General features: G+C 40.2%; 1 protein-coding gene and 1 pseudogene across 6 annotated transcripts in view; one reads left to right on the forward strand and one right to left on the reverse strand.

Annotated features, from left to right (window-relative positions):
• The window catches only part of HPGD (15-hydroxyprostaglandin dehydrogenase), a 42,052-nt gene extending 26,308 nt beyond the window's left edge, over window positions 1-15,744 (reverse strand). For 3 of the 6 annotated variants that reach the window (XM_070069659.1, XM_070069660.1, XM_051832408.2), the window contains exons 1-4: window positions 14,939-15,402; window positions 14,545-14,668; window positions 11,399-11,505; window positions 2,124-2,220 (exon numbers count right to left, since the gene is read on the reverse strand). In XM_070069659.1, coding sequence (XP_069925760.1) covers window positions 2,124-2,220; window positions 11,399-11,505; window positions 14,545-14,668; window positions 14,939-15,031 — 421 coding nt within the window. In that variant the 5' untranslated portion in view covers window positions 15,032-15,402. Of the gene's footprint in view, window positions 1-938; window positions 1,874-2,123; window positions 2,221-3,682; window positions 3,741-11,398; window positions 11,506-14,544; window positions 14,669-14,938 lie in introns of those variants that run through there. The other 3 variants (XM_051832415.2, XM_002709322.5, XM_051832420.2) reach the window with 3 other exon arrangements.
• On the forward strand, window positions 15,260-20,916 carry LOC100349218 (receptor tyrosine-protein kinase erbB-3 pseudogene; annotated as a pseudogene).
• Window positions 20,917-23,784: the final 2,868 nt, after the last annotated feature.

Below are 23,784 nucleotides of genomic sequence, written 5' to 3' on the forward strand. Positions count from 1 at the left end.
TGGTCCTCCTACTTCTTTCTAAGTGCTCAGATTCAAGAGCATAAAATCGGTGATGTCATTTCTGAGAAAATGATGAAGACAGCAGGTAAGCAGTGGACTTGGAATTCATACACAGACAATTGGACTGAAGTTTCTTAATTCTTAAACACTAGACTATCTGTCTTTTCTATCTGTGAGTTGTCTGTTAACCTGTCTTTCCATCTGTAATCATCTCAGACCAACAGGAAAGTAGAAGAAATAAATGTTATGACTTGAATGGACTAGTGCAATCTGCTAGTCTCTTCAGGCCTCCTGGGCATTACTTTGATCTCAAGGTTACATTACTAAACCTTCATTGAAATCTTCAGTGTTTGTCTCATTTAGTACAAATTGTGAAGTTCGGAACACATCTGGGAAGCTTACCAGGGTCACAAGCCAAAGCTTGCTGTGAAAAAGATTAGATGTCCATTTTGCTTTCTTCACTAAGAACATGCTTGGCACACTACCCACTCCTAAGTATTAATCCTCTTCTTCCCTATCTCAGATATGATATTTGGGGTCATGTGTGTGTCTTTATCATGCAGATAATGCAATGAATTCATATAAATTTAATGACATGACTATTTGGGTTTTAAATTACCTTTTCTGGCAAGGTTACAATTTAATGAATATGGTAGCATTCCAAACTGCTTCTGCCTCTTATTTCCTTCCAAGGTGGAAGGTGACCTCATTTAAGATCCATAAGTAGTTTCTCTTTGTCCAATCTGGTTGATTTGTTACCCTCTCCATTTTTACTGTTTATCTTTCATGCCAGCCTCCATACCTACCGTACTGATATAGCTTCCTTGTTGCCATTGGCAAATCTGGTCTCTCTTACCTCTCCTCCCACCCTGGGTTTTCACTAACATATCTTCATCTCATACTAGTTGTTAATAAATTGATTGTTCTGGATAAAGTAGTTTTGTATTGCATAGCTTAACTAAGATACTTAGCTGTCCGCTACTCCATTCTTGTTTTAGGCACACAGTGAGACTAAGACTATATTTTGCAGACTCTTTTGCAGTTAGGTGAACTACATGATCAAATTCTTCATGGCAACATGAGCAGAAATGATACTTGCTGTTATTAGATTGGAGGTTTAATGAGAGCTGCTGTCTATGCCTCCTCCATGTCCTTTTTCTCTTTTATCTACAGACAAAATAGTCCACCACTTGGAGACCCTATGTTGAAGATGAATACCTTCTATAAGTCAGATTTTTCTAACTGATATATAAAAGAGGGACATGAGACAAGAATATTGCCTTGAAAGAAATATGGATGAGAAATAAGCTTATTAGCCATGACATGTTTGAGTTTATAGGTTATAGCACTTTAACATATCCCAGCTCCTACATATGACTTTTTAAAAAATTATGAACTTTATTAAAATCACATGGGAACAGGGATACCTTAATTTTGCTTTAGTGATTTTACTTTGTCAAAGGTGCTTTTAAGTGCTTAGAAGTGCCACAATTACCTTTGAAAAACAGTTACTTTGGGGAAAATATATATGTGTGTGTATATATATAAATATAATTTTTAAAAATAGTGCTGCACACTCTGCCTGTCAAAAAAAAAAAAAATAGTGGTGTAGTCCCGGTCGGGGCGCCTGATTCTGTCCCGGTTGCCCCTCTTCCAGGCCAGCTCTCTGCTGTGGCCCGGGAGTGCAGTGGAGGATGGCCCAAGTGCTTGGGCCCTGTACCCCATGGGAGACCAGGAGAAGTACCTGGCTCCTGCCATCAGATCAGTGCAGTGCGCTGGCCACAGCGCGCCAGCCGTGGCGGACATTGGAGGGTGAACCAATGGCAAAAGGAAGACCTTTCTCTCTGTCTCTCTCTCTCACTGTCCACTCTGCCTGTCAAAAAAAAAAAAAAAAAAAAAAATAGTGCTGTAGTGAGGTAACTTAAAATGCAAAATTTAAGATAACAGAAATAAACATATGGTTCAAGGTTTTGATGTTATACAATAGAAAATTCCAGAGAATCATAAAACAACATAGCTTCAATTTCAAGCTTCATTTGATAATAAATATACTTAAAAGATTTACTTTTATGGTTCAAATTACAGTAAGAAACTTTTACCACTAACTCAATACTTGTCCTTACCAGCCATTGATGACATATTGATAATGATGCCGCCTTCTCCTCCATTTTGCTTACTCATGTAATCCAAACCAAGGTAAGTTCCACTGATAACAGAAACCTAATCCAGAGGCACAAATGGGTAAAGAAACAACCATTATTTTTTATTGCATATTTATCCATCAACATTTTTATTGCCTTCTTAGATACCTATGGAGATTTCTGAAGTATTATCAGTGAAAGGGTTTGAAAGATTTTCCTTTTTTTTTTTTTAAGGTTGTCATCATTAGCCCTAGATTTTCTTTTGTTTGCTCAATAGTTGTGGAACTTAATATATGTCTTCAAAATTTCACTTAGTCGCCTGAGACTTTTGATAAAGATTATGCTCCAGTAGCGTTCTATCACTTTCACACAGCTTTTCTTTGTTTCTTAAAGACTTTATTTATTAATTTGAAAGGCAGAGTTACAGAGAGAGAGAGAGAGAGAGAGAGAAAGAGAGGTCTTCCATTATCTGATTCACTCTCCAAGTGGCCACAAAGGCCAGGGCTGGGCCATGCCGAACTTAGGAGCTTTATCCAGGTCTCCCACGTGGGTTACAGGGACCCAACCACATGGGCCATCTTCTGCTCCCTTCCCAGTCACATTAGCAGGAAGTTAGGTGGGAAGTGGAGCAGCTGGGACCATTGGTGGCAACTTAAACCATTATGCCATAATGCTATCCTTTAACTCAGTTCTTAACATCTTCCAGGCTTCTATACATATTTTCTTTTCTGAATAATGAGTACACATTTATTCCTCCTTTGTCTTAGCATCATATCCAAGGCTTTTACATTAATCTACTTGGTTTAATTTTTTTGTGTATGTTAGAACATAGAATAGTGGATGCCTTTGATTTTCTACATAGTTTGCATTTTCTCCTCTATTTTTTCTAATAAAAGTCCTATTTTGCTTTCGTGTCTCCTCTTCTCCATGCAATAAAGAGGAAGGTGATCTTCCCAGCCTTAGTGTACATAATGGTTAATTTAATTCTGTCACAAAAATGAAATTAAGAAATCCCATTCTCCTTGACAGGAGATGATTAGGAGCCAGCATGTTCTGGCCAGAGTGACCTGAGGGGCAGTCAGCTAGGGTTTGGGTATAGGGGATAGGATGTTGCTGATAATTTGTTGTTGTTGTTCTTAAGAACACCAGGATAAAAGAGTTACATTACCCCCTATTCACTGCCTTGTATGGGTTGGGTGACTGGAATGAACAATAATATTGCTATTATCTTGAAGATGAAACCAGTGAAAGGATTGCAGTTGGGAGAGATGAAAAGACACTAGGTTCTAATGATACCATAATCTGTAATGTTAAGCAGTTCTGAACTTTTTGAAGAAATCATAGGTTTTTAAATCTTGCTTGAGTGGAGATTTTCTGTTCTTGGCCACAGGGCCTGTACTATGTTTGTCATTGAATTTTATCCTTTAGATAGTTAACTGTTTTTCTATCTACCTCCATGCAGCTATTTGCCCTGTTTTTAAATTTTTTCTGTCATTTGAGTATTCACTACTACCATCAACAACCTATGAAATGAAACTTACCTCTGAACCCTTTTATTTCCATTTAAATTGAAGAACTCTTCTGTCTTCCAGCTCATACCTTTAAAAAGAGATACCTTAATTCCTACATTTTTCATACTTTAAATACAGCAAAGAAAATGATATGTTATGAATCTAAAACTGAAGGCCTCTATCGGTATTAACCTTTTTATTTTAAAAAGCCCTTTAAGGATTTCTTTCTCTCTCTTTCTCTCTTTCTCTCTTTCTTTATTTCTTTCTTGAATAAGCTTTTGGAGATGCCTCCCCTACTTAATAGTGATTATAGAATAGAAAAGTAAATTGAATATTATATTCCCTTAAGCTATCTGTCAGTTTGATGTTAAATAGGCTTTGGGAGAATGAATAACATCTCCATGATTCCCTTTATAAAGGAAAAATAAAACATTAACTGTTTATATAAGAGGGAAAAATGTACATGGCTGAAATTGCTGAAGTCAGTTAGATTCAGTTAGTTTCTGCCCATGTCTTCAGCATGCCTGAACAGAAGTGTTGTTTACAGGTATTGGTGCTTTGCTTTCATTCTCAGGCATTTATAGCCAGCTTTGCTGACACTTGCTTTTGTGTTTCCAAAATCTATGACTTGCAGTCACATAGAAAATGTGATAATCTTTAAGCTTTATTTTTATGTTTTAAAAATTAAAATATATTTCTAGGCTTTTGGTTATAAGCTCAATAATATTTCAAACTGTTCATAGTATGCTTTGGCTATGTATGAATGATATTTTTCATTATTTGTGCTTTACTGCAGTAATTTCATCCCTATTCCAGATCACATATATATGTTCGACGAACTGTTAGATAACCATAGAATAAAATGCTTCCAGTTTACAATCTAATTTTTGGTCATTTAGCTTCTATATATATAATAGATTGACTCATTATGATATCAATTATCCAAATTGATATCAAATATCAAAAATTACAGATGTTTCTAGATACAATCACTTTTGGAATCATTACAATTATTTTAACTCATTTTGTGAAAGAAGTTAAATTTTTGTATTGGACTTTCAAAGACAAGAAGAGCTTATATCTAATTTCATGTAGAGAATTATGGACAAAATAATCTAATTAACATACTTAATCCTTTTGGTTATAAAGAGACAACTGAAAATTATACTGAAAATATTATTGTACTCCAAATCTTGTTTTGTTTCATGAATTAACCATTCTATAACTTAAAAAATGCTTTCACATATTCCCCTATACTAGAAATAATTCCCTAGTAATAAAGGTAAATGCACAATTGGTAGTGGCCTACTTTTTAACTTTCTTCTTATCATCGTCAGGTCTTCCTATCATACACAGATGCAGGACTGAAATCTGGTTCCAAATGCAAATCTTTTCCAGCACAAATCTTGAGTCAACTAATGTTTTCTATTTTAAAAATTTATTTCATTTTGTACTTTTTGTGTCGGTGTGGATGCAAACTGTTGAAATCTTCACTTAGTATAGAGTTGGTCTTCTGTATATAAAGATAATTAAAAACGAATTTTGCTCTGGTGCCGCGGCTCACTAGGCTAATCCTCCGCCTTGCGGCGCTGGCACACCGGGTTCTAGTCCTGGTCGGGGGACCGGATTCTGTCCCGGTTGCCCCTCTTCCAGGCCAGCTCTCTGCTGTGGCCAGGGAGTGCAGAGGAGGATGGCTCAAGTACTTGGGCCCTGCACCCCATGGGAGACCAGGATAAGTACCTGGCTCCTGCCATCGGATCAGCGTGGTAAGCAGGCCGCGGCGGCCATTGGAGGGTGAACCAGTGGCAAAGGAAGACCTTTCTCTCTGTCTCTCTCTCACTGTCCACTCTGCCTGTCAAAAAAATAAAAATAAATCTTAATGAAGAATGGGATGGGAGAGGGAGTAGGAGGTGGGGTGGGAGTAGGGGTGGGAAGGTGGATATGGGGGGAAGAACCACTGTATTCCCAAAGCTGTACCTATGGATCTTATATTTATTAAATAAAAGCTTTCTAAACAAAATTTAACACGAACTTATGAACAGAAAAAAAGTTTTCTATAATATTTTTTCACCACAATAAAATATTAATTTTTCCCTCAAAAAAAGAAAATAATGATACTACCCACCCCCTCCTTCCTTCTCCTTTTTTCTTTTAATTTTTGAGATGACTCACTTTCAATTTACTTTATAATCACAAGCTTAATGATCCACTGAATAAATTCTTCTTATAAGTAAAAAAATTTATTTGAATATACTAAGGAATTTCATATATGCTAGTTATATGTCAAAATTGTATTATAAATCCCACTTGAATGAGAATGAACTATTTAGGTTCATTAAAGCATGGAAAAATTAAAGAAGTGCAGTACAGAATTGCCTTATCAATATCCAAGGACAAATCTAACTCTGCCCAATTGCCAGTGTTCTTTGGTTATTTTGTAAAGACTCATTCTTTTCTGAACATTCTTTATGAGTTATAAATAATGAAGCTGTAATTAATAGCACTACTGTTAGCCTTAGGCAAAGGAGAATGCATAGAAAAACCCAATGGAAACAAAAGACTAGAAGAGGTTTAGTGTATCTCGAATGGCAACAGTGGTGAGATCAAAATGAAGAATAAAGTAGGAATAAGTTTGATAAGTAGTAAAGGTGGAAGGACAGGCAGTACCATTTGGCAGCACTGATGCATAAAAGAATCACCTGGTGGTTGGTGTGTGGCCTAGTGGTTAAAATGCTGGTTAAGACACCCACATTCCACATCTGAGTGTCCAATATCCAAATGCTAGGCTCTGGCCTCTGATTCCAGTTTCCTGGTAATACATACCCATGAGAGGCAGTAGGTAATGGTTTAAGTATTTGGGTCCCTGCCACCTACCTGGGAGACATGAATTGAGTTTCTGATTCATGGTTCTGACTCCAGTCCAGCCCTGCCGTTGTGGACATTTGGGGAGTGAACCAACATATGGGAACTCTATTTGTGTCTGTCTCTGTTTCTCTCTGTTTGTCTCTTGAACTAATTTTTTAAAAAGAAGAGTGACATAAACATGGTATGAAAACAGAGAAATGAATACTTGCATATGCAAAATAACATTTATTAGCAATATACCCAATAAATATTAATTGAATATATACTCTGTAAGGATACAAAGCAATAGTTTTAACCTCTTTGGAAGAACTTACAGTTGACTAGCATAAGATATATCTATAAAAATAATCCTAATAATATTGTAAAATGGCAGAAATGTTGTGTACAAGATTTCAGAAAAGGGTGAGACAGGGGCAAAGTTCTTTAAGTGGTTACTCTGAATATGGGCAGCAACATAAAAAAATATGAAGTACAAATGTAGAATTGTATAAGACCCAAAGAGGAAAATCATATCCAGGGCAAAGTCTAAAAAATAAAATCAGTATATAGACCACACACAAATATTTGCATTACACTTACACAGATAATCAAGTTGAAAGGACAATGATTGGTCAGACTCTAATTTACCCTTGCAATGATTGTAGGAGGGGAAGTGATATTTTTAAGTTACATATGGTTCACAAAGGTTATGTTTTATTTTCTCTATGTAAAATCAAACAAAGGTTATCAATCCCTAAAGTTAAACTAAGAAGTGGCCTATTTCAGCAGTGCTCCAAGAAAAATGAAGACTGGTTAAATTTAATGCAGGAGGCCGGCGCTGCGGCTCACTAGGCTAATCCTCCGCCTGAGGTGCCGGCACTCTGGGTTCTAGTCCCAGTTGGGGTGCCAGTTCTGTCCCGGTTGCTCCTCTTCCAATCCAGCTCTCTGCTGTGGCCTGGGAGTGCAGTGGAGGATGGCCCAAGTGCTTGGGCGCAGCACCCACATGGGAGACCAGGAAGAGGCACCTGGGTCCTGGCTTCGGATCAGTGCAGTGCGCCGGCCGTAGCGGCCATTTTGGGGGTTAACCAATGGAAGGAAGACCTTTCTCTCTGTCTCTCTCTCTCACTGTCTAACTCTGCCTGTCCAAAAAGAAAAAAAAAAAATTAATGCAGGAAGGCAAAATCCAGGAAAGTTAGTTTTAAGGATAGGGGTTACAATAAAATTTCTCTGATCTTTTAGAATTTTCAATTTTTAGAAGATTAGATATGTTTCAACTTAGAGGAGGTACATATTCACATAGGCAATATAAAAGCAAACATTTCCTGGCCGGCGCCGTGGCTCACTAGGCTAATCCTCGGCCTTGCGGTGCTGGCACACAGGGTTCTAGTCCCGGTCAGGGCGCTGGATTCTGTCCTGGTTGCCCCTTTTCCAGGCCAGCTCTCTGCTGTGGCCCGGGAGTACAGCGGAGGATGGGCCAAGTACTTGGGCCCTGCACCCCATGGCCATTGGAGGGTGAACCAACGGCAAAGGAAGACCTTTCTCTCTGTCTCTCTCTCTCACTGTCCACTCCGCCTGTCAAAAAAAAAAAAAAAAAAGCAAACATTTCCTCCCAACTAGATAGAGGCAGAAGATTCAAATCTTGTACATTTGTGATAATTGCCTAACTACTTTTCATGTATCTTTAAATTAACTCTAACCATTGCACACTATTTGTGACAACTATTTCTCAGAGAAAAGACACAGTAAGCATGTCCATTATGAGTTCATTGAATATTGGAATCTTGTCTATGATTATATTTGCGGCTATTACTCACAAAGCTATTAAAAGTATTGGTAGAGAAAACTGCCTTGCAATTTGTGCTTTTGGACTGGTATGACTTGACTAATAAAAATTCTCTTCACTTTATGTGGTTTTGGAAAGTGGCATAATTTTATAAAAACATATTCTTTAAAATTTCTGAAGTTCTCATTTGGTTGTCTTTTCAAATTTTTTATCTTATCAAGCAATCAAAGGTTATAATGGGTCTTAATAAACCAGGAATAACCACTGTAGATTAAAAAGTAGTTTTCATTTCAGCAGACAAAATTTAAAGCTATTAAGTAGATTTAGGGAAGAACTGAAAATAATTTTTTAAAAATGTAAATATGATAATAAAAATAGATAAATAAAAATAAATGGCCTAAATTCACAAATACAAAAAAGGAAAATATTCCCAGCAGTAATTTTAAAAACACATCTCATAATATATTGTCAGCAAGAGACAGATTTAACATAAAAGATCATGTATATTTTCAAAATAATAGAAAAACATATACATAGGTAAATATGAATCAAAAGAAAATGATGGGATATTAATTTTATACCTTGAAATATAGAACAGATTGGCAGCATCATAGGTGGCACATTGGGTTATAACTTTTTAAAAAATAAAGACCAATACTTTTTAATGTATACCCAGAATATTATAGGTTTACTATACAGAGAGTCTAAGTTGACAGAATTTCTACAAGAGGTGGGTAAGCTCTTGTAGAAACAGATCAAGACTATAAAAGCAAGTCAAGTATAACTGACTTGAATTACATAGAAAGAGAGATATCATGAGAAAAGAAAATCACAAGGTAAAATTTATTAACACAGAGACACAAGTTTAATATTTAGATATTAAATAATAACACTCAATGGTGTTTTAAAAGCTATGTATCATAATAAAATAAACTTTAGCCAAGAGATGTATTTATGGTTCACAGTCTGAAAATATTTCAATTTATTTTACTACATTAAATGCTAAAGTAGAAGGAAATCATAAAATTTTTTAACATAGGAAAAAAACCATCAGATCTCTCCAAACATATATTCATACTTAAAATTAGAATTCCAGAAAGATTTTGAGGAAAGCTTGGCAAATAGTTTTTAAAGATATTTCAGAACTAATGAACCAATAATACAGAAGTTGCATTTTCAAGAGAACTGCAGGAGAGTTTTTGTTCTGTAAAATAGTACATTTTGTTCTTAAAGGAATTTTAGGAATCTGTCAAGTTTGGAGAGCAACTCTGCACCCTCATCAAGCCTCTCAGATTCAGCTCCTTTTGTGAGGTAGTTTAAGTTTCATTACTCCACCAAGTTAGTATAGTGAGGTAATTACTCATGGGAGTTTCAATTTAAGCCAGACATTTATTGAACAAACATTATCATCAAGATATTGTGTTGATTACTGAGAGAGAAACAAAGAAAAACACAACACAATTCCTATTTTAATGGAGTTTGTGATCCTTTAGAAGCATATTATGAAGTAGAAGCCACTCCCTGTACATTTATACACACATAGTAGCCACATCATACTTTAAACATTATATTTTATACTTTGAAAGACTAATGAGAATGACTTTCCTAAGAGCAATCCCAGGACAACTCATCAGACATTTTGTTTTAGATAAGTTTTATTGAACTCTATTATCTTACATAAAGAAGGTTCATAAAAGGAGAGAAGCAACAAGTTTGTGATGCAATGGGCAAGACAAAAATTTTTTTCTTACCTTATTATAATTTAAGTAAGAACTAAATAACCACCAAACATTATGGAAATTATACATACACAAATTTCAAATTTCAGTATAAAACTCTTACTCACTACAAACTTCAATGACCACTTTAACTTTGTTTTCTATTACATTCCTAGAAGTTAATTAAGATTTATGTTTTTAAATAAATAACTTAAGGTGGGGCTTGGCAAACTATTTTTAAGGGTCAGATAGTGAATATTTTAAGCACTGTATGCCATTGAGATTCTGTCACAGCTTTGAACTCTGCCATTGTAACATGAAAACAGCCATTGACCATATATAAACAAACGATTATGGTTGTGTTCCAATAAAACTTTATAGATGATGAAATTTAAATTTTAAATGCTCATATATTTCCTGTGATTCTTATTTTGACTTTTTCAGCCATTTTAAAATGTAAAAATCACTTTTAGCTTGCAAGTCCTATAAAAACAGATGGCTTTTCCCATCCCAGCTGCTCCACTTGGAATCCAGCTCCCTGCTAATGTGCCTGGGAAAGCATCAGAAGACAGCCTAAATCCTTGGGCCCCTGCACTCACATGGGAGACCCAGATAAAGCTCTTGGCTCCTGGATTTGGCTAGGCCCAGCCCCAGACCTTGCAGCCATCTGGGAAATGAACTGACAAATGGTACATATTCATCTCTCTCTCTTTCCCCATCTCTCTATCACTCTGCTTTTTAAATCAATGAAAAATTACATCTTAAAAAAAATGGGGTGGTGCTGTGGTGTAGTGTGTAACGTCGCTGCCTACAGTGCTGGCATCCCATATGGGTGCCTGTTCAAGTCCCGGCTGCTCCACTACCAATGCAGCTCTCTAGTATGGCCTGGGAAAGCAAAAGAAGATGGCCCAAATTCTTGGGCCCCTGCACCCATGTGGGAGACCTGGAAGAAGCTCCTGGCTCTTGGCTTTGGATAGCTCCAGATTCTGCCATTCTGGCCATCTGGGGAGTGAACCAGCAGTTGGAAGACCTCTCTCTCTCTCTCTCTTTCTTAACTCTGCCTTCAAATAAATAAATAAATTAAAAAAAAAAAAAAAACAAACAGATGCAGGCCATCTTAGCCTGTGGATTGTAGTGTGTGAACCTTGAGTTAAGCAATCACTGATGATTTTCTTCATCTTTCCTTTTACTATTTTAAGACAGGCTCATTTTCATAATTAACATTCAAATATTGTACTATTTATAAAAAGAAATGCATGCTTTTTTAGCTTATTTAGGTTATAGATTTGTTGAATGTAGATCCTTGCTTTGTTTCAATTAGTATTTTATAATATTTTACTTTCTTTATAAGTATCATGTTATTAAATGATTTTAGCCAATAAACATGGCTAAATAGCTTACCAAATTAATTTGCAGAGTTTTTTCCCAGTTTTTCTCATTATTTACTCCAGCGTTATTGACCAAAATGTCCAATCTTCCAAAGTGGTCTACAACTTTTCTAAAAGTATCTAATTGAAAAAAAAAAAAAGACATTAGAAAAACATTCTTATTTTCCACATACACATTTAAATTACACCCTATGCTATGAAATTAATTTTTATTTACCTAACCTTGTTGTGAAAATTACACCTGAAGGCTGTCACTTAAATTTTGCTCCTCACTATGTGGCTTGTGGGCAAGCAGCATCAACTAGAAATGCAGAATTTTGCATCATGGATCTACTGAATCAGAAACTTTAATATAACCTTAGGTAGTTTGTATGTACATTAAAGTTCCATGATTGTTGATGGAGTAAATTTTAGAGAACTGAGAACTCTAAGCTCTTTGAAGTCCATTTGGCCAGCCATCATCTTTCTGTCCTCAAGAGGTGATGGGAGCTTTGTAGCTTTCACCATGACAAACAACCTTTCTTACTAAGCTATACTGTGTTGATAAAGTTTTATATTAGCACAGATCTTTTTGTGGATTCAGATCCATTAAGATCATTTCAGGGAGTTTTGATATTTTGTTTGTTAAATAAAAGTATAGTGTTTAAATTAAGTTGACTTGATTACTGAAACTTCAATGTTTACTATTTCACTTTTTTCTCAGTTTCACTAATATTACTATTGTATATTACTAGTTTGTAAAAAAAACCACTATGTTCGACCAGGGAAAAGTTTATATCAATCTGAGGCCTGAATGTTATTCATTACATTGTCCAACCACATACCCAATCCTTGCAAATCCTACTTAGCCAATTCAAATTAGGCTCTACCATGTTAGTATTGAGTAAATTATTATTTATTAAAGCAGACTTTTATGTAGTTCTGATTTTAAAATTTGACCATTCATTTTAGTTCTATTATTTGAGACTACAGAATACAACTGTGGTTGTTCTTCCATAGGACAGAAATGCATACCCAGGTCTCCAGATTAACATACAAGTTCCATGAACAAAGAAGGTCAACACAAAGTGAACTTGGATAGAATAAAATTAATGGAATTAACAACTAACAAATTAATTTAGGAAGGCATGAATTAATCAATACTCAAATGGATAAACTACTATGCAAGTTATTCACTAAAAACATTGTCAAGACTTACTAATATGCACCCTTCATATTCACTGTACTGGAATGAAAAATAACAATAAAAAAACCTGTTTACTTTTTCATGGAATTTTAAAACTGTTTCTTAAGATCTCAAATTGGTTCCAGAAAAGGTCATCCAGGGAATACTAATTTTTCTTTTTCTTTTTGCATTTCATTTCAAGTATGTTTCCCTCTTCATAGGTCCACAAAACAACCTCATTTTATAGAAAATCAATTTGCTATATGTATGCCTAATTTTTCTTTACTTTTCTTTGATTCTCATTCTGATCTTCACTACATTCCTTACATATACTTTGCACTTACCGATGTATAATATGCACTCTTCCTGTGACATGACATTGAGTTTTGGGCTCATGTGATAAATCATCTAACCGTAGGTGACATTTATATCATACAGCACTCTTTATAATTTACCTAAATTCCCTGCGCTGCAATTTGTCAATGTGTAGAATGTTATGTTTAGAGTTTCTTCAAAAATCTTCCCCCCCCCCTTGTATTTTAACAATTTCAGTGTAACATTTTCAAAGATGTAGGCAACATTAAATACTAAAGCCAAAAGAATCAGTGCTGTTTTCCTTTGATGCACATAAATGCTGGTGTCCAGGCAAATGTGAATTTCTCATGACCAACATGCCTTCTCCTGGTTATTTATTATGTGTCTGAGTTTCCTCCCCCACAATCACTTATTCTCAAGGAATATGTTTATAGCCAAGGTACTCATTTTAAAAACTGGGAAGCAAAGCAATGGAGCCCCTAACAGTGGCCATATGTGAGACGACATACATGGAGGAGAAATGGCCTTCACATGATTTACACTGTCTCTATTTCCATCAGAATAGATTCGACAGGATTTCATTCTTGATTCAAAAACATCATGTGCAATCAACATAATTGTCCTGTGGCAAAATATTTTCCACTAGCACTGTGTTCTTTTCCTGCTTGTAATCTATGTTATAGATTTTTATCAGCATTTTCAGATTTTAATTATGTAATTTTCTTTAAAACAATTTCTCTTAACTATAGGTACACTCCCTTCTAATACACTAATCCATTTTATTCTCCTATAGAATACTTCACAATTTTAAAAGAAATTCACACCTCAGTGTCATTCTAACAAAAGGAGCATCAGAATGACTTTTAAAGAATTTTTCTGATCTCTTGAATAAAAATGAACTTAACAATTAATCTGGTATTCTTGGAAAAGATAGTGAAATATAAGCATTTTATCTTTCTGTTTTCCTCTGAAAAATGATTTTTGATGCAAATCTATTGGATTTCCATATGAACAAGACTGTTTATTGTCTCTGCCAATATTGTCCCAGATATTCCACCAGCGGATTGTTCTATTTTAAGTGAGCAGATAGAAACAGGAAAGCATTGAGGAAAGGCTGATAGAGACTTCTCTTCCGCAATTCTAACGTTGTATAATTATTATTGTTATTATGTTAAAGTACCATATCACAGGGGAAAAACCGGAGCAAACATCTGGCAAGGCCGTGAGGATGATCCTTGAATTTATAGCCTAATGCGCTTAAAAGAAAAACGCTGCCCCCACTTCACTGGACTCTGTCTTTCCAGTTTTCTGGGAGAAGTTGTTTGCCACAGTCCTTTAGCTTACTTTAACTTTCCAAGTTCTGTCTGTACTTTTAATCACTCAATAATTATTGTAGCAGCGCTGTCTTTGCATACACAGTTTTGATTACATTATGTAGTGCCAAATGACTAAAATGAAAGGATTTCTCAAGCAGTCCTGCCTTCTCTTAGTGTTTATGGCTCTTGTGTTGTCGGTGGGTAAAATAACAGTCCAAGCTGTCTTTCTGAGCTTAAGGTAGCTTGCTCTCCAGGAGGTAGGGCCCTGGCCCTCCGCCCTGGCTGGTTCCCTGGCTGGCTGCCTTCCGGTTGCTGCATGCTCCCAGCGTGTTCAGAGTGCATGCATCGATTCCCCTGTCTTACCTCTTAGTTGCTGCTGGTCAGCCACATCACACTGGATGAACAGAGTCTTCTGGGGTTCAAACTGCTCATCCAGGGCGGCTTTACACTTGACACCTGCTTCGAGATTCCAATCCACCAGCGCTACCTATTGGGCGACAGGAGAGGAATGGAAGTCCCGTGCAGCCCACGAAGCAGACGCACAAACAAAAAACAGATGGCAAGACGCTCCCCCTCTTGGACCTGAAACGCTGCAATTAAAGTTCGAGTTCTCCCGCAGCCGCTTTTGCGGTCTGCTCAGCAGCGGCAGCTTCTGCAAGGGGCAAGGTGGGCACGCTGAGCGCAGCCTCGGTGCCTCCTCGGGGGGGCCCCTCGGGTGGCAGGACGCGTGTCGGGGGCTGGGGGCAGCCGCGCTTACCTTGGCTCCCTTGTGCAGCAGCGCCTCTGCAAAGGCTCTGCCTATGCCCTGCGCTGCCCCGGTCACCAGCGCCACTTTGCCGTTCACGTGCATGGTGAGGCAGCTGCTCTGGCTGGCGGTGGGCGAGCTCCGCGTCTCCGCTTGGCCGCTGCTTTTATGGCCCGCGGCGCGCGCGTGTGCAAGCCCGGCCGGGTGCTCTGCTGCCAGGGGGCGGGGATGAAACTGTCAAGCCAGCTCCTAGAAACCCACAACTGTGTCACCTGCCCCTGAACGCTCCGCGGCGCCAAGCTTCGCGATCTTTATCTCCTGGATCCCAGACCAATGCCTCCGCTCTGTGAGTGTGGCTGTCAGCTGCCGGAGAGGCAGAAAGTTTGTTTCTGAGTTTCCTTCAGTGCTCTGAAGACCAAGCTGACAGAAGGGAGCAGAGACAGGCTTGGGAGCTTGGAGTCCTCCTTCTGTTCCCCAACAAGCAAAGGACAACAACAAGAAGTCAAATTGTGGAGATGTTGCTCTTCTTTCTCACAGTCTGAGTTCCCATCTCAGGACCCTTGGGAAGGGGATGAGGGACGTCGTTTTTAAGTCAGTGGCGTTTTTAACAAGCTTGCAGGGAGACTGGATATGAAACCCTGCATCCTATCGCTTCTAGAATCCTCCTGTGTGTCGTTGTAAGGGTGTCCCGCAAGAACTGTCATCCCCTCCAGGAGGACTCCCAGAGTCTGCGCGAGCCTGGGGAATTGCTGGTTCAATGGAATGTTTACTGGTTGAATCACACTGGCCCCGGCGGCGGCTCGCAGCAGAGAGTGGGGACAGAGGTTCCTGCCCTCCAGGAACTTGAGTGCTAGCTGTGTCTTGAGAAAGGCATTCAGGAGGAGCTACTCCGCGGACCCGGTCTCCTTTTCTCCAGTGATCAGCCACAGGCTCCGACTGTAATTCTGTCAGCTCAGCGTTAATTTCGTAAACAAGGAATTCTAAGCTTGGAGGGGATGGCGCTTGGGCAGAAGAGTGAGACCAGGAGCAGAAAAAATTTCTTCCATGTAGGGTCTTTGTTGGCTTGCAGAAGGAGACATGGAAGGGATCAGCTAAGCAGGGAAGGGAAGTTTGGGGTGGCTGTGTGAAATGTATGTTGTTGATAATCCACCGAAGCAGAAGTTTTCAAACCTGATTTGAAATCGGGTCTTGAAGGAATGTTGAGACATTAAGACAGGAAGATAGATATTTTCATTTTGTCATGATAATTAAAATAGTCACACAAAGAGTAACTTGAGAATAATAAATACATTTATGAAGGTAACAAATTCCAGCATGTACAGGACAGAGAAGAACTTCCCTCAGGAGGGTACTGCCAAGCAGAAAAGGGCAGCCAGAGTCACCCAGGAGCAAGTGGGGGAAGAGAGTGACAATACTTACGGGGGGAAACAATGTGAAGAATAAAGGAGTGGTTAATAACACAAAGTACTCTGATGGACACGAGAGAAGAAAGAATGGAGAAATGTTTTGCATGTCATGAAAATAATTAGTGTGAGTCAATTTAAAAGGTATAGGAACTAAATGGTTGACATTTAAAGAGAAAATGGCTAGTGAGAAGATGGCTATTACTATAGATTCAAGACCAGCTTTACATGGCAATGTATAGACTGAACAGCAGTTGGAATGAGTAGAGGCGACTAAAGTTTTCTTCTAAGAATGGGCAGGAGGATAGACTGTGATTAAAAGGCTGGACTCAAGGAGGATGAGAACTGAAAGAACAGGAAGCAGGGGTGAGGGGTGAGAAGTTGCAGCACAAGCATTGGATTCAGACAAAGGCACTTTGGGTCTTATCTCTGCTACTGACGTGCTGTGTGACCTTGGGCAAGTTGCTTCAACTCTGCACGCCTCAGATTCCTTATTAATAAAGCAACAGTTAGGCAATGCATAGAATGCACTATCTTCCTGATGTGAAGTAGTAACACAATAATGCTAATGGAAGCTAATTGTTTTTTGATTACTAACAAATAATACATGTGAGATACAAGTAGTGAAAAATGTGAGGAAAAGTGCTTTGAGCACATGGGCAGGATTGGGATCTAGGGAAGAGTTAGCATCCCTTAGCCCTTTTCTTTCCTCTCAACTTCCATAACAGCCCATGTCTTTATTCAGACCCTTATACTTTGTCCTATGATACAAACAACAGTTAGCCTCCTGATTTCTCTCTCTCTCTCTCTCTCTCTCTCTATATATATATATATATATAGCATCCAAATTTCTTCTTCCATTCAGCTTTCTCAGCCTTCTCACAAAAAGTTCTAAAACAGTCCGATCATATTTAGACATTCTCATGTTAAATCCCTTAAGATTAGGGAAAGCATTTGCCACAGCAGTAAATATTCTGCTTGGAACATCTACATCCCGTATTAGACTGCTTGGGCTTGCAGCTGATTTCGACTTCCTCCTAGTGTACATCACACCCTTGGAGGCAGTAGGTGATGGCAGAAGTAGTTGGATTCTGCTATCTACCTGGGAGTTGTGGATTGAGTTTCCAGCTCCTGTCTTTGGCCTAGCCCCAGTTATTGCTAGCATTTTGGGAGTGAATCAGCAGATGGGAAATCTCTGTGTCTCTCTGTCTCTGCATTTCAAAATAAATACACAAAATCCTGAAAATCTCCTAGCTCCAGGAAACTGTATAATGAGGGGTTCTATGTCCCATATAGTTCTTGAAATCGCTCTTTATTTGTGTTCTAGGAACCACTGTCAGTTACAATTTACTCCACTCTCCAAGCCTTCAGACCTTTGCCATACAATACCTGCTCACCCGAGTATCCTTCCCCTCCCATCTTCCTCACCTGCTTGCCTCCTCAGCTGGCAAATCTGCGGTGTGAGAACACAAATCACATCATGATGGGTTTACTATTCCTCAGCGTCTGCACAGTGGGTTACGTCCTTGTCTCTGGTTATCTGCCAGGATCCAGCACAAAGTCACCAAAGTGTGTGCTCAACACATGCTGAATGAAGGAGAGTACAGTTAACGTGAGATTAGAAAAAGTGGGAATTTTCCCTAGATGATGAGATTTCTCATATACTGTGATTATACCTCTATATAATAGTGAGATTAAAAAACAAATGTTGTGAGGGCCAGAGGCCCTGGGAAAGGAAGGCAAGGGTTCCCTGCTCACATTCCTCTCCCCAGCCCCTCAGGCTACCTGAATACACAATCCTGGCCTCCCCACATGCACGACTTCAGTGTTTTTCCCAACCTGACGACCATCAGAGGCAGAAGCCTCTACAACCAGGGCTTCTCCTTGTTGAACATGAAGAACTTGAATATTGACGTCTTTGAACCTCCAACCCCTGTAGGAGATTAGTGCTGGGCATATCTTTGTAAGTGTCAATTGGCAGTAGTGCTGCCACCATTCTCTGAACTGAACCTAGATGCTCTGGGGGCCTGAGGAACAGAGACTTGACATCAAGCATAATCAACCATGCAGGGAGTGTGTGGCAGAGGGCAGAGTGTGTGACCATGGTATTCCCTTGGGGGATGCTGGGTCCCAGACCCCAGTCAGTGCCTATCCTGTGGAAACTACAGCTGAAGAGGTGTCTGTGTGACCCATTGCAGCTTTCTGAATGGGGAGCCTCGTGAGTTTGCCCATGAGGCCGAATGCTTCTCCTGCTACCCGGAATGCCAACCCATGGAGGGCACTGCCATGTGCAATGGTTCGGGCTATGATACTTGTGTTCAGTGTGTCCACTTTCAAGATGGCCCCCACTGTGTGAGCAGCTGTCGCAGTGGGGTTTTAGGTGCTAAGGGCTCTATCTATAAGTATCCGGATGGTCACAGCGAATGTTGGCCCTGCCATGAGAACTGCACTCAGGAGTGTAAGGGAACAGAATTACAAGATTGTTTAGACCAAACACTGGTGCTAATCAGAAAAACTCATCTGGCATGGTTGTGACAGTAGGATTGGCAGTGATTTTCCTGATCCGGGGAGGGGACACTTTTCTCTATTCAGAATAAAAGGGCTGAGAGGCACTACCTGGAATGTGGTGAGAGCATAAAGCCTCTGGATCCAATGAGAAGGCTAACAAAGTCTTGGTCAGAATCTTCAAAGAAACAGAGTTGAGGAAACTTAAAGTGCTTGGTTCCAGCATCTTTGGAACTCTTACACAAGGGTGTGTGGATCCCTGAGGGTGAATCCATCAAGATTCCAGTCTGGATTTAAGCTCATTGAGGACAAGAGTGGACAGTTTTTAGGCCATGACAGATCACATGCTGACCATAGGCAGCCTAGAGCAGGCCCACATCACACAGCTGCTGGTACTGTGCCCAGGGTCATCCTTCGATACCTGCCTCTGGGTTCCCTGCTGGATCCTGTGAGGCAGCAGCAGGAGTTGCTTGGGCCACAGCTGCTACTCAACCGAGGAGTACAAATTGCTAAGGATTTGTTTTGTCTTAAGAGCATGGTATGGTGCACAGGAACCCAGCTGCCTGCAATGTGCTACTCAAGTCACCCAGTCAGGTTCAGGTGGCAGATTTTGGTGTTTTTGACCTGCTGCCCTCAGATGATGATAAGCAGCTCCTACAGAGTAAAGCCAAGACTCCAATTAAGTGGATGGCTCTTGAGAATGTTTGCTTTGGAAACTACACACACCAGAGTGATGTCTGGAGCTACAGTGTGACGGTTTTGGAGCTGGTGACATTCAATGCAGAGACCTTTGCAGGACTGCGATTAGCAGAAGTACCAGACCTATTGGAGAAGGGGGAACAGTTGGCACAGCCCCAGATCTGTACCGTTAGTATCTACAGGATCTTGGTCAAGTGTTGGATGATTGATGCAAATATTCACCCAACCTTTAAAAAGCTAGCCAATGAGTTTACCAGGATGGCTTGAGACCCATGGTATCTAGTCATAAAGAGAGAGTAGGCCTGGTGTAACTCCTAGGGCAGCACCCTCTGCTCTGACAACCAAGGAACTGGAGGAAGTAGAGCTGGAGTCAGAACATGACCGAGACCTAGACTTGGAGACGGAAGATAACAGCCTGGCAGCCACACTAGGCTCTGCTCTCAGCCTACAGGTTGGAACTCTTACTCAACTACATGGGAGCCAGAGCCTTTTAAGTCCATCATTTGGATACATGCCTATGAATCAGAGTGTTCTTGGAGAGACTTGCCAGGAGTCTGTAGTTCGTGGAGGTAGTGCCCTTATCTGGTTTCTCTGAACCCAGTGCTGTGGGGCCACCTGGCCTCAGAATCATCAGAAGGTCATTTGACAGGCTCTCAGGCTGAGCTCCCAGAGAAGGTGTTGGTGGGCAGGAGCCAGAGCTGGAACCGCAGCCCATGATGGAGGGGAAATAGTGCCTACCGTAGCACCATAGCCTGCTTATGCCCATAACCCCTTTTGCCCCACCAGGGCTAGAGGAAGAGGATGTCAATGGTTATCTCATGCCAGATACACACTCCAAAGGTACTCTTTCTTCCTGAGAAGCTACTCTTTCTTCAGTGGGTCTCAGTCCTGTCCTGGGTTCTAAAGAGGAAGATGAAGATGAGGTGTATGGATACATGAACCAGAGGAGAAGACCCAGTCCGTCTCGTCCCCCGCAGCCCAGTTCTCTTAAGGAACTGGGCTATGAGTACATGGATGTGGGATCAGACCTCAGTGCCTCTCTGGGCAGCACAGAGAGTTGTCCTGTCAACTCTGTGCCCATAATGTCCACTACTGGCACAACACCAGCTGAGGACTGTGAATATATGAATCAGCGATGTGGTGGAGGTGGCCCAGGAGGGGATTATGCAGCCATGGGGGCCTGCCCAGCAGCTGAGCTAGAGTGTGGAGAGATGAGAGTTTTCCAGAGGCCTGGTCACCATGTCCCCAATGTCCGTTATGCCCTCCTCCAAACTCTCCGTAGTCGAGAAGCCACTGACTGCCTGTGAGCACCCTGATTACTGGCATAGCAGGCTTTTTCCCAAGGCTAATGCCCACCCAGAGAGCACAGGCTCAACTCCCTGAGGCACTCAGGGAACATCTGATGGCAGCTAGTTCCTCTAGACGGAACCCTTCTTCTCCCTACTCCCTTTTCCTCTCCTCCTTACAGGTGTCAGCCCCATTTCTCTAGTCCTAAACAATTCCATTCACCATTTGGAGGTTTTAAACCCTTTGACACAAACTTCTTGTGGTTTGTAGCCAGCTGTGCATTTTCTTCTCTTTCCCAATCCAGGAGGGAGAAGGTTTTCCTGCTTTGTGTGCTTTCCCAATCCCATTCCTCAGGACTCCCTGGAGAGGATTATTCTCCGTATCCCTTTTGTTAGTATGAGACTCAGATGTGCCAGATGTGCGCCTTTGTTTCAGAGGGTTCTAAGGAAGAGGACAGGGGCAGTTCTGGCAGAAAAAAGTAAAAATTGGGTAATTTTGGCACTCTGTAAGTATTGCAAAGCTTAAAATTTTGTAAAAAACGGTTAGGAATAGATAGTTGCTATTGACTATTTACTGGGAGCCAGGCATCATGCTAAACTTTACCTACATTGTTTCACTTAATCCATTATACTCCTTACAATTGTGTTGAATAGAGATGACCTCATTTTACACATATGAGTAGTCCCTCACCCCATCCTCGGGGGCTAATGTTCCAAGACACCTCATGAAACTGCAGATACTACCAAATGCTAGAATTCAATGCCCTTCCTTCTTAGCTACTTACCATGTGCTATGGCCATAACTTTAGCATTCTGTGGTATAACAAAAAAAGTAGCACAGAATTCTTTTTCCATTTCCACAGTTTCATGGTTAAAAGAATCGGTCACAATGGAAATCTAGCAACTTCAGCGTACATTTTTTGTTTCTTTCCTTATAGAAAATTTTCACTTTTTCAGTTAAAGGAAGCACTCCTCTTTGGCTTATGTGAATTGCCAGCATCACTGCTCTAGCACTTTGGGGCCATTAAATGAGTAAGGGTTACTAGAACACAGCCACCGTTCGACGCCATAATAGATCTGATAACCGAGATGGCTACTGAGGGACTAAGGGCAGATAGCCTGTAAGGCACGAATACACTGGACAAAAGAAAAGCAGGATGGCATGAGATTTCATCACACTACTCAGAATGGTATGCAATTCAAAACTTATGAATTGTTGATTTCTGGAAGTTTCCGTGTAATATATTTGGACTACAGTTAACTACAGGTTACAAACTGTGGACAGAAAGCAGATCAAGGGGAACTGAGCCTTAAATATTGGGTAAATCAAGCAGCAGGTCCAGGTTTCAAAATTTTCCCAATTGAATACATGTGTTCTTATTGTAAGGTGTCATGAAAAACTAAGATAAGCCAGAGAACCCTTGTAAGGAGAATCTTACTTGATTTTTTTTTTTTTTTTTTTGCATTGAATCAAGCTTAACCCAAGTCACATCCTCCTCTAAAGCCAGACTTCTCATCTCAGCAAGTGATGGGTTGGGAGTTGGACATTTTTGTATAAACTGTAACTCTTCTGTTCACTCCTTACCTAAGGGCAGATTCACAGATCCACCTGCAGGAGCTGTTCTCATCCAGTAGTGAGAAGCTTTCAGGCAGGAGAGACAGGACCCTGCTTTAGACTTCCATCCATCCCCTTGGAAGGGGAAATGGGGCAAATGTCTGTTAAATCATTGAAGTTTTTATACATTTCTCAATAAAAATGTCAAAGTTTTTTTTTTTTTTTAAATAAAGACCAGTCACTGGAATGGTTATTTTTGAAGAAGAGATTTCCAATATTTTATCATATTTTATATTACAAGTACATTTTAACTTAAAATGTCCTTAAGACATTATATATAGTATTGTAAACCAAAATAACACTTTTTACACAGTAAATATATTCCTTACTTTGCTGTGATTTTTATATGCATTTCTCAGCTTCTATGTTCATACCATTATTTACTTTCATTTACATTATGTGTATATTTCTGTCACTGTTCTGATTTGTTTTTTTATTTTTTTATTTTTTATTTTTTTTTTTTTTTGACAGGCAGAGTGGACAGTGAGAGAGAGAGACAGAGAGAAAGGTCTTCCTTTTGCCGTTGGTTCACCCTCCAATGGCCGCCGCGGCTGGCGCGCTGCGGCCGGCGCACCGCGCTGATCCGATGGCAGGAGCCAGGAGCCAGGTGCTTTTCCTGGTCTCCCATGGGGTGCAGGGCCCAAGCACCTGGGCCATCTTCCACTGCACTCCCTGGCCACAGCAGAGAGCTGGCCTGGAAGAGGGGCAACCAGGACAGAATCCGGCGCCCTGACGGGGACTAGAACCCGGTGTGCTGGCGCCGCTAGGCGGAGGATTAGCCTAGTGAGCCGCGGCGCCGGCCAACTGTTCTGATTTGTGTTATTAAAATATAATTATTAGCTAAAACTAAATTAAATCATACTGATATAGTTTTGTAAAAACATTCTTATTTAAGGATTATATATTTTTAACAACATTCTTTTTTTTTTTTTTTTTTTTTTGACAGCCAGAGTGGACAGTGAGAGAGAGAGAGACAGAGAGAAAGGTCTTCCTTTTGCCGTTGGTTCACCCTCCAATGGCTGCTGCAGCTGGCGCATCATGCTGATCCGAAGCCAGGAGCCAGGTGCTTCTCCTGGTCTCCCATGCGGGTGCAGAGCCCACGCACTTGGGCCATCCTCCACTGCACTCCTGGGGCCATAGCAGAGAGCTGGCCTGGAAGAGGGGCAACTGGGACAGAATCCGGCACCCTGACCGGGACTAGAACCCGGTGTGCCGGCGCCGCAAGGTGGAGGATTAGCCTATTGAGCCGCGGTGCCGGCCTTAAAATAATACAAAATTAAAATAAATGGGGGCTGGTGCTGTGTACTGCAGGTCAAGCTGCTGCTTAAGATAATGGCATCCTTATGGGAG

The sequence above is a fragment of the Oryctolagus cuniculus genome, chromosome 2, assembly GCF_964237555.1.
Source record: "Oryctolagus cuniculus chromosome 2, mOryCun1.1, whole genome shotgun sequence".
Taxonomy (NCBI): domain Eukaryota; kingdom Metazoa; phylum Chordata; class Mammalia; order Lagomorpha; family Leporidae; genus Oryctolagus; species Oryctolagus cuniculus.